This window comes from Meleagris gallopavo, chromosome 10 (genome assembly GCF_000146605.3).
Source record: "Meleagris gallopavo isolate NT-WF06-2002-E0010 breed Aviagen turkey brand Nicholas breeding stock chromosome 10, Turkey_5.1, whole genome shotgun sequence".
Taxonomy (NCBI): Eukaryota; Metazoa; Chordata; class Aves; order Galliformes; family Phasianidae; genus Meleagris; species Meleagris gallopavo.
Genome location: NC_015020.2, coordinates 13,032,182 through 13,042,671, shown reverse-complemented (window position 1 = coordinate 13,042,671; position 10,490 = coordinate 13,032,182). Strand labels below are relative to the sequence as shown.

General features: G+C 48.5%; 1 protein-coding gene across 1 annotated transcript; it reads left to right on the top strand.

Annotated features, from left to right (window-relative positions):
* The first annotated feature begins 6 nt into the window (after nucleotides 1–6).
* Nucleotides 7–4,978, top strand: LOC100543103 (quinone oxidoreductase-like protein 2). Its single transcript, XM_010715805.3, has 9 exons — nucleotides 7–601; nucleotides 762–858; nucleotides 1,683–1,741; nucleotides 2,098–2,163; nucleotides 2,358–2,467; nucleotides 2,625–2,706; nucleotides 3,153–3,334; nucleotides 3,746–3,974; nucleotides 4,749–4,978. The coding sequence occupies exons 1-9, from the start codon at nucleotides 164–166 to the stop codon at nucleotides 4,815–4,817; spliced, it is 1,332 nt and encodes a 443-aa protein (XP_010714107.1). The 5' UTR covers nucleotides 7–163; the 3' UTR covers nucleotides 4,818–4,978.
* The last annotated feature ends 5,512 nt before the right edge of the window (nucleotides 4,979–10,490 follow it).

Here is a 10,490-nt window from a genome sequence, read left to right as displayed (position 1 = left end):
GGAGCGGAACGGAACGGGCGCGCGTTCTCATCGTGTTCCCTGCCCTTTCCCATCCATTTCAGAGTCGCTTTGCCTCCGTACCGTCCCCTTTCCCCATAAGCTCTCTTCGTCGCCTATCCCCCTAGTCCCCATTTCACCCCTTCCATTCCCAGTCCGTTCCTCTATGACCCCCTATACTTCCTCTCCATTCCCTGTCCCTCCCATTCCTCATCTTTCTCCTTCCACCTCCGCCCGTTCTAAATCTCATTACTCCCATCTCAACTGTTCCCCGTTTCCCCTCCAACCCCACTGTTTCCCATCCCTTTTCCTTATCCACCCCACTCCATTCCCCATCCCATTCATCCACCCTTTCCCCCATTCCTCTCTCCATATCCCCATCACCCTAGTCCTCATAACTTTCTGCCCTCCATACCCTCCTAGCAGCAGCAGCGAGGAGTTGGCACTCCCCTTCACAGTTCCCCTTCACTTGCCTTCCAGGCTCTTCACCCTGAGGCTGCCTGCCCGGCATGGTGCCCGGGGGTACCGAGCAGCACTCTGCACACAGCTGGCACAGCCCCTGCTCGTGCAAGACCTCCCGGCCCCTCGGCTGCAGCCGTGCCAGGTGCGTGGGGACCATTGGGCATCAAAGGGAAGATGGGTTCTGGTCGCTGGGCTGTGATATGCATGTGTTGTGTGGTCTCCACCAGGCTGGGGCAGTGTCTCTTTTAAATCTCTGCTCTTGGCTGAATGCAGGAGTTAATGATTTTCCCCTTCTCTCCCAGGTCCGTGTGCGTGTCCATTACTGTGGGTTAAATTTTGCTGATATCTTGGCCTGCCAGGGGTTATACCAGGAGAAACGCACTCCTCCGTTCACCCCTGGTGAGTAGGTGACCAGATGTCATAGGTGACCAAGTGTCACATCCTATGGGAATGAGCTGCCCTGGAGGTCGAGGACGCTACTGACTTGAGGCAACTTCTAGGGTCAATAGGATCAAGTGCTGGCATCCTCTGAAAAATACCCAGTGCAAAATACTTTGCATTTTCAAAGAGCACTAATATAGAGAGCAACAGCAGATACCACCTTTGCTGGAAACTGAGAAAACCGAGGCTTGGAGTGGTTTGGGGTAGGCAAGATCCTCCTGTCTGGGGCCCAGAGCTCTTGCAGCTCAGCGACTGCCACAAGCACAGGTGGCAGCTGTGCCACTGTAACATCTGCACAGGGTCAGTCACTGTGCTGGCGGCACCTCCTGTCCTCCTGCAGCATGTGTCTTCTGCAAAAATGCATTGGGATTCTGAATTATAAGGAATTCTTAACTAGAGGTGTTTGCTGTCTCTTGTGCTGATGCTGCCATCTTCTGCCCAGTTGGTGCTTTGCTACTGAGAACTTCAAATTGTAGAATGTCTGAGGTTGGAAAAGCCCTCTGAAATCATCACGTGCAGCTTCTGCATGGCCTGGCCCTGGGGCTGCTCCATGGGTGGGTGCTCAGCAGGACTGGAGCAGAGCCCAGGGGTAATTTCCTCACATTGTGTTGTTACAGCTGATGCTTGGGGGCATAGCAGTACCTGTTACTGGGAGGTTTTCTCCCAAATTGCAGGTGCTGGAAGCAAGAGCTCATGACCTGGCTCTGTTAACTGAGGATGATTGTGGGTGTGAAGGCGGATTGTGTCAACTTGTGCTGCATGTGCATGTACTTATCCTGCAGGAATGGAGTTTTCAGGGACTGTAATGGAGACAGGAGAAAACGTCAGTGCTGTGAAGGAGGTGAGAACAACACAGGGATATAGGGAAGCTCAGCAGGAGAAGGGAGTAAATGCATACAGTTAATGCAGTCACTGTTGGTAGATGCAGTTTGAGCCATTCACAGTTCCTTCTGAAAACATAGGAAAATGAAATGCACAATTAAGAGGGGGCTGCGCCTTTTGGTAATGCATACAAACAAGCAGCCCAGAGAGATGATGGGGTCACAATCCCTGGAGGGGCTCGGGAGCTGTAGAACTGAAGGACACGGTCAGGGGGCATGGGTTGATGGTTGGACTAGATGATCTTTAATGGTGTTTTGCAACTTTAAGGATTCTGCGATTTCTCTCCCAGTGTCCACACAGTGACTGTTTTCGCAGGGTCACAGGGTGATCGGTGTGTCTGGCGTCAGCGCTATGGCAGAGGAGTGCATTGTCAATGAGAAGGTGAGGACACCAAGCATTTGGGTTTCCCTCTGAGATCACCACTTCAGGCCTGCCACAGCTGCAGTGGGATACAACATGCTTGGGGCATCTTTTCCAAACAGCACACAGCTACAAGGTGCAAAGCCTCTTTAAAACAAGTCCTTTCACATGGTGAGCCCCAGTGATGCTGTCAGCCCATTGAATCCCATGTACAGGCACTGTGGCAGATCCCTGACAACATGTCCAGTGAGGATGCAGCAGTGCTGCCCGTTGCCTATGGCACAGCCTGGCTGGCTCTGCACCACCGAGCACATCTGCAGCCACAGTGAGTAGCTTCACTTCAGTTCAGGACAGCCCCCAGGGTGACTGGGACTCAGCATGCCCTGATGGCAGGACGATCTCCGTGCTGCTGAAATATTGCCCTATTAGGGAATTATGGGTGTGTTTCCATTGTGCTTTCTCATTCTTTCTCTTCCTGCCAGGGAAACAGTGCTAGTGACAGCAGGAGCTGGAGCCACTGGCCTTGCCATCATTGATCTGGCTGTCAGCGTGTTCCAGGCAAAGGTACTGAGGTTTGTCCCTTTCACCCGTCCTCATGTGCTCCAGCCTTGGTAAGCAGGTGGCCTGCAGTCAGAGTGATACAGCGGCAGAGAACCAGGACCAGGCATTTGCTGGGTCAGACACCAGCACCACAACCCCGATGCCACATTTCCCTCCTTTACTCTACCTTCATTATAAAACCCCATTGCCCCCATGGGCAACGCAAAGACCCTTTGTATCTGCCCCGCGGGTCATCATTTCAGAAGGGGGTTAGAGTTTTGGAACTCCTGTTTCCAGCCCCATGAAAATTGTCACCTCAGTGTGCTTCTTTTGATGCACACAAGAAAATATTTGAATATACGTAAGGAGAAAAAGTGGGATTTCCAACTCCAAATGTTCATTTTCTCTAATTAAAATAAGCACACCTAGAGGCTGAGTAGCTGCAGCACAGACTTCCCCTCTGCTCCCAGGTGATAGCAGCAGCTGGCAGTGACCCCAAGTGCCAGCTGGTCCTGGCAAATGGGGCAAGCCATGCAGTGAACTACAGCCAGAACAGTCTCAGGGAGCAGGTGACAGCACTCACAGGTGGCAGAGGGGTCAATGTGGCCATCGAAGCTGTTGGTGGAGACATCTTCAAGGCTGCCCTGCAGAGGTGAGTGAAAATGAGAGATGATGCTATTGGCATGCCTTGAGCAAGGTGAAGATAACCCACCAAGCTCTGCCTGCCCCAACTGGTGGTAGAAGCAGAGATCATAGAATAGAAGAGAGACCATAGAACCATTAAGGTTGGAAAAGGGGCGTTGGTTAAACCCCAACCCATCCCCACCATGCCCACTGATCATGTTCCTCAGTGCCACATCTCCACAATTCTAGAACGCCTCCAGGGACCTTTCTGGGAAGCCTGTGTCAAAATCTCACCACTCTGAGAAGAAACGTTTCCTAATATCCAAGCTGGAGGCTGTATAAGATGCATTTGCCCAACCCCACATGGCTTCTTGTGGCTAGGGTAGCATATGTTGCCTTGGGATGAGGTTTCAAATACCTGTCGCTTGTCTTCTTGCAGTTTGGCTTGGGAGGGCAGGATTGTGGTGATGGGTTTTGCCGGAGGGAAAATCCCCTCAATTCCTGCCAACCTGCTGCTCCTCAAGAACGTGTCAGCCATGGGAGTGTACTGGGGTCGATACCAGCAGGAGGACTTCCCCCTTTTCTCCTCTGCCATGTCCTCCCTTCTTCAGTATTGCCAGGAGGGAAAGATCCATCCACAGATCGGAGCGGTCTTCAAACTGGAAGAGGTACACATGGCTCAGAACTGTTAGCCAAGGCCTTTTTATGGGGGCAGAAATAGGTTTGTGTGTGCAGTTAGACCCCTGGCACAGAAAACACAGGAGTCCTAAAATCCAAAAATATTAAATCAAGAAATCCCATTTTCCCTTGCCCTTTTTAATCTTCTTCCATTGGATTTCAGCCAGGGAGCTGTTAACTTCTGCTTTGCTACTGCAAGGCCAGAACTGCAATGTGTTCAATGGGGAAATCATAAAAGCACACGCTGCTAACACCAAAAAGTTTGTGGTCTTAAAGAATAATGCGCTGAGATAATATTTTAGAAGTGGATTAGTGGATTGTGATGTGCCTTCATTTGCATTTCCCCCCGAGCACCTCTGAAGGTGCTCAAAACACTTTTTTTTCCCTGTTATGATGCTCTTTCAAGCCTTAAATCACAGTTCCTTAGAAATGCCTACATAGCCCCCATCCAGCAAACTCAGGGATGCAAGGTGGAGGAATACCCAGGAGCTTGTTGGTTTCTGAGTTGTTTCAATCACAGCATTGGATTCCAGGGACGGAAAGCCCAGGCTCAGATGCAAAACATGAGCTGTTTGTTCACACCAAACAAAACATTACAGCCTATTGTACAACCCACATAAATACAACCAGACCCTTGGTTTAGCTTAACTTCTTACTGAGTGAATAACACTGCAAACATTGCAATACAGCGACTACTTCCACGTGTTCTGCACCCCCTGCCCTGATGATCATCCCCATAAGCACTCAGAGCTTTGTGCTTGCAGGTGAATGAAGCCTTCAACCACGTGCTTCAGCGCAAGTCCACTGGAAAGGTCATCATCTCCATGAAGTAAAAGGGCTGTGAGGGATTTCTTGCATGGCTGTGCATACAGTAAACTAGAGGACCCTCAGCCGACCTTGTGCATGTCCTGCATCATCGTATGTCTATAAGAGGAGTATTTTCACAAGGCTGTTTGACCTTCCAAAATCATCAATAAAGTTATATGACACTCCACATCTGACCCAGCAGCACTTCTGGGGGCAAAGAGTCGCAGGGCCGGTGTGGATGTAAGTTGGATTCTGTCCAGCAGTAGGCTGTGAGCCACTTTTCCCCCCCACTGTGAATAGCTGAACTTCCTACACTGGCTGCAGGAGGAGAGGAAACCAGCTCAGTTCCAGCTTTTTTTCCCCCCTTTTTAATACAGTTTGAGCTGGACAAAGAACAAGATAACTAACTTGAGTCCCGATGATGCTCATTTGGGTAGGCAGTGGAACAGTGCCTTGCCAAGCACCTGATGAACACCTTGATGGAACACTTGGATTTGAAAGGAAAAGCAGTGGGGAAGACCTGGGGGTGAAGCACAGGGCAGCGACTGCTCCCTCTGCCTGCCCTGCCAGGTGCCTGTGTCTGCTCCTGACTCCACATCAGCTGGCTCAGTCCCAGGAGAATGATCACATTCCCAATTACCTCCATACACATTATGGCAAACAAAAGCAACCTGAAACTAGTCACAAGCAGGCTACACTCTTTGAGGCTTAACAGGAGGGACTTGAGCTTTAATGGACTGCAGAGGCGCAATAGTTGAGCCATTTGATCTGACAATACTTAAATTTGTCTGCACTGTGTCCTGCTGTTCCAGCTCCCAGTGCTGCGTAGGCTCTGGCTCCGCAAACTACTACAGCATCACCTCATTATGAAGCACTGCAATAGCCCTCCTGCTTTCCTAGCATGCCTCTACTGCAGCAACTCCAGCTCAGCCATACTCCCCTGCTTGCTGCTGAACCTCACACCCTGGAGAAAATTATTTAACTCCCATCCATTCTCTAGAAGCCTTGCAAATTCATCATAGTACATACAGCTTCTCCTTTCAGAAGTGTTTTTTTTTAAGCTTATTCCACTGGTAATAGCAGGAAACTGCCTGCTGCAGTGAAGGATTCATCCAAATAAGCTGAGAGCCATAGCTGGGCTATAGATAATGCCTAGCTCACTTCAGTGCTTGGGCAATCACCATACTTGAGGTAAATGGGCTGCCTAAAGGAAAAGCTCTAGCAGAGGCTATGGAACAGTGATTTCAGCCTACATTGCCTGAGCAATCTCTTGGGAGTTATTGATAACATTTACAATTAGTGGTACCTGACAACAGAAGAGCAGGACCCTTGCCCTGTGCACTACTAAGCTTCCCACAGCATTTAAGGTCAGTGCACTCATTAGCCTTCAGCACTCATTAGTTTTTAATCACCACCCTTCCATCAATTTGCTTAACTGAAATAATAACTCCAGTTTCTTCAGGTCACACCACAGGGGATCCACAACTTAATTATGCAGAAGATGTAAATAAACCGACTTTAAGAATGCTTAATAATGTTAAAATTGTTCCATCACAAGGGGCTCTGAAAAAATTCTCTCACAATTATTTGAGTATTACTTACCTCTATCACACCTTGATATTCATTTGTTGAAGGAGGAGGACCTTCAGGCATTCAGGGACACCATACCTTACCTCTTCAGTAATTAAGAAGACTTGAAAAACCTTTTACTTGTTGTTCCCAAACAACAGTTCTAGGCAATGGAATAATAAGCCTGTTCAGCTCATAGCTTTATAGTACTTTTCAGGCTTTAATAGCTACTTCTCAGCCTAACACACAACTCCTACAGCTATTTTTCTTAACTACTACCACCAACAGCCAGCACTGGAGTAAAACTCATCCTTTTCTATTCAATGCATAAACCCTTCAGCCCCCTCTGAGTGCCTTAATAAGCCTTAATGGCCATGATGGGCCTCACCTTAGTGTCCCCACCCATGGACTGGGATCCTATATAAGCTCAGGTCAGGGACTCATTTAGGTTTTTTTTTGAATTGTGCTGTAGGTGTACTGTCTTAGTTTACCTGACTTTGGTTTTTGGGTTGTGAACTGATTTTGTAGCTGGATTTCAGGCTTTACCTCTATAGGTATGCTTAGGAAAACATCTTTCTTAGAAAGAACAGCAAGGTATTGGTACAGACTGCCAGAGAGGCGTTAGAGCCTCCAGTCCTGGAAGCATTCAAGAACTGTAGAGGTGTGGTGCTAAGGACTGTGGTAAGTGGGTATGGTGGGGATAGGTTGGATTTGATGTTTTTCAAGGTCTTTTTCAATCTGAATGGTTCTATGATATAAGAGAAGTTTCAAGACCCTTGGTTGTCTTGTTCCCATACTGGGGTGGATTCTACCAGGCTTGTTTGCTCAATCCAGCAGCATTCTGATGCTCCTTTAGCTCGTATCTTGAGTTTTACTGCTGATATTCTGCCTACAAGCAGTGGTGAGTACCTGCTGCCTCTTGCTGAGTGCTTGCTATATTGCCTGCCCCTGAGTGAGGGGGTAGTAAGGCAATGGAGGAAAGGAGCATGCAGCATGCCAGTGTGTGTTGCATCCCTGTTTGGAAATAAAGCAATAGGGCAACAACTGCAACTACCTGCAGGGTGCTGCCTTCTCTGAGGCTGTGAAGGATTTATCCAGCTCTTCAAAGTGGCTGCAGTTTAGCTACTCACAATCTGCAGAAATTGGAGTGGAGCAACAGTAAAGCACAGCTTTCAAAACCTCATTTTCCTTTTTTCCTTTCAAGCTGACAATAAGATTTTAAGAAAAACTTTGAATAATGGATACACTTTTGAATAATGGATGCTCTGTAGCCCAAGTCCCTTGCCTTTTCTCTCTGTGCCTGAGTGAGAAGGCTTCTAATTGCCAAGCACGTGGAGAGGAGGTGCGGAGCGCTTTGTCTCTCGCACTGCTGATTAACCAACGTGTACGTGCACATTAAAAATTCAGAGGTGGGTAAGCACATCCCAGCCCTGGGCTGTGTGCTGTGCACCGTGGCTTTTATCAGCAAAAGATCTGGCACAAGATGTTTTGCATTTGTTCTTGTTTTCTTGTTGTGGCTGAGCATAATATTCTTTTTTTGGGGGTTAGGTTTGGCTGTTTCCATGAAAGTGCTGTTCCCATATGCTGACTGGGGAGGGAGCTTTTAAATAGGGCCACCCAAACCAGTGCCCGTCCTGAGGGTTACGGCCTTGTGGGGGCTGTCTTTTGGGGTCAGTGTATGTTTTTTGTGCTGGATTCTCATCCGCTCCATCCCTGTGTGCTGCTCAGTGCTTTGAGACTAATACTACTTGTGCTGGTGCCCCTCTGGCTTCTCAGTCTGCCCAGAAATCCTCCAGTCTGGAATATTTTGTCTCCAAACAAGCAGCGATGCAGTGGCACAGGCTGCCCATAAGAGGTGGTGGGGTCACCATCCCTGGAGATGTGGCACTGAGGGATGTGGTCAGTGAGCGTGGTGGGGGTGGGCTGATGGTTGGACTTGATGATCCTAGAGGTCTTTTTCAGTCTTAATTATTCTATTATTTCAACCCTTGATGCTAGAGCAGTGAAATAGTTGTGGAGGTGCATTGAGGTGAAGTGAAGGGTCCTCTGGTCTCTGCTAAAAAGGCATTTTTAAGAACCCCACCACAGGAGGTTGCCAGCCAGATGTCTGCCTTCACACAGCTCGTTCCCTCTCAATTTTGCAGCTTCTTGCCTCAGAGGGTAACTACAATTTAATTTTATTTGCCAAAATTTGACATGACTTGAGACTGTGATTTACTGGCCTTGAGGGATATGGTATATGTAACCGTGGAGGGTGTAAGTGGCTTTTCATGGCACAGGAGTTGTAAATTGAGATGAAAAAAAATGAGGGAAACATTACTGTCCAACTTTACAAGGTAGCACTAAGAACAGGACACACTGAAGCCATCTGTAACTGTCATGGGTCTTTATGGTCCCTGATTGTGTGCAGTAAAGCTCCTGAATGAGCCCCGTGGTCTGTAACGCAGAGGTAACCAATGCTGAGTGCTGGAGGAGACACCAGATGGCAATCTCTTCACGAGCTTGCTTGGATGCCTCAGGGCTGAGGGTTTCCAAGCTTTCCTTAGGCTGGTGCTTGCTGGGGGCCTGGGGAAGGGTCACTGTTACAGCAATGCTTGCTGGGGGCAGTGGGAGCACTTCTTCTGTGATTTCACAGAATCATTTGAGCTGGAAGGGACCCTGAAAGGCCATCTGGTCCAACCCTCTGCCCTGAGCAGGGACACCCACAGCTCCATCAGTGCTCGGAGCCCATCCAGCCTAACCCTGTATGCAGGGATGGGGCATTACCACCTCTCTGGGCAGCCTGTGCCACTGCCTCACTGCCCTTACTGTTACAAAACTCCTTCCTTCTACCCAGTCTAAATCTCCTCTCCTTTAGTCTGAACCCATTTCCCCTTGTCCCATCACTGCAGACCCTGCTAAATCGTTTGTCCCCTCTTTCTTACAGTCCTCCCTCTTACCTTGTGACAATTTCCAGGCCTCTTGGTTCTCTGTGACCATTTTCAGCTGTTCTGTGTTGCAATGTGGCAGTGTGACCCGGGCAGTGTGACAGCACTGGGCTGCTTCTGCTTGTTTTTATCAGCAGACAGCCAAATTTGCAATGTGTAGTGATTGCTGCAAGGCAGTTAGCAGTGAGATAAACAGCAATTTTATGGCTGGGAAAACAGACAGGAGGGGGCTGCAGGGAAAGGTGAGATGGCAGGGGCTCTGAGCACCTGATAGAGCTGCAGGTGTCCCTGTTCAGTGCAGGAGAATTGGATCAGATGACATTTAAGAGTCCCATCCAACTGAAATAATTCTATGATTCTATGACCTGAACTACCTACTCAGTCTCTGTTATCCTTTGGGCATTTCCATGGGTCATCCATTGGGATGTGCAGCACCACGGCCTTCGTTTGGGCTGGAAAATACTGGCAGCAAGGATATAACATCCACAGCCAGGAGCAAAGCTTCCTATTGATGCCATTTAAAAGAACGATCTAATCTCAGAACTGATTAGAGACAACATAAACCACCTAAAAATAGGGCCAGGGACTGCAGCTACCTGAGTTTCTTCTTGGGGTGCAAGGATGTATGCTGATGGCTCTGCAATCTGGTTTGGTGTGCCCAAGGTTCGGGCTGGCTGTGAGCAATGCAATGCATGCCCCAGGGCATGAAGAAAAATGTTTTCCATCTAATCGTGTCATGGTGACAATAACAGGGAAGCCTTTTAAAGAAAGAGTAAATAGGATTTTTTATATATATATAGCAAGTGCTGTCCATGCTGTGTGCTGCCTGCTTTGCAGTATATGCTTGATGGTGTTCACAAGTCTGAGTGTTTCCTGGAAATCCTCCTAAAATAGAAATGCATTGGCTAGAGGAAGTGTAAGAGGCTGCCCCTCTCTTTCCACCCGCTCTGTCCTTTTATCTCTGCTTCTCTACCCTCACTTCTCATATTCCAGCTCCTTCCCCTGGCTTTCCTCTTCTAACATGTTTTCCTGCTTTTTTTTTCTCTTAAATTGATTGACCTGTGTGTTTTAAGCTGGCTTTGCTCACAGCTGTTTGTTGGTCGTGCTCTTGCATCTCCTTCTCACACAGAGCTTCCCACATCCCACACCTGAGTGTGACTGCTGCTTTCCTGCAGGTCGAGCATCTTCCCTGCAACCCAGAGC

What these genes read in the sequence shown, in the direction of transcription:
- LOC100543103 (XM_010715805.3), top strand. Translation starts at nt 164, where the DNA reads ATGACCCCCTATACTTCCTCTCCATTCCCTGTCCCTCCCATTCCTCAT. An exon ending in TCAGCGTGTTCCAGGCAAAG is followed by an intron (nt 2,707 to 3,152) that starts GTACTGAGGTTT and finishes CTCTGCTCCCAG; the next exon opens with GTGATAGCAGCAGCTGGCAG. An exon ending in CGGTCTTCAAACTGGAAGAG is followed by an intron (nt 3,975 to 4,748) that starts GTACACATGGCT and finishes TTGTGCTTGCAG; the next exon opens with GTGAATGAAGCCTTCAACCA.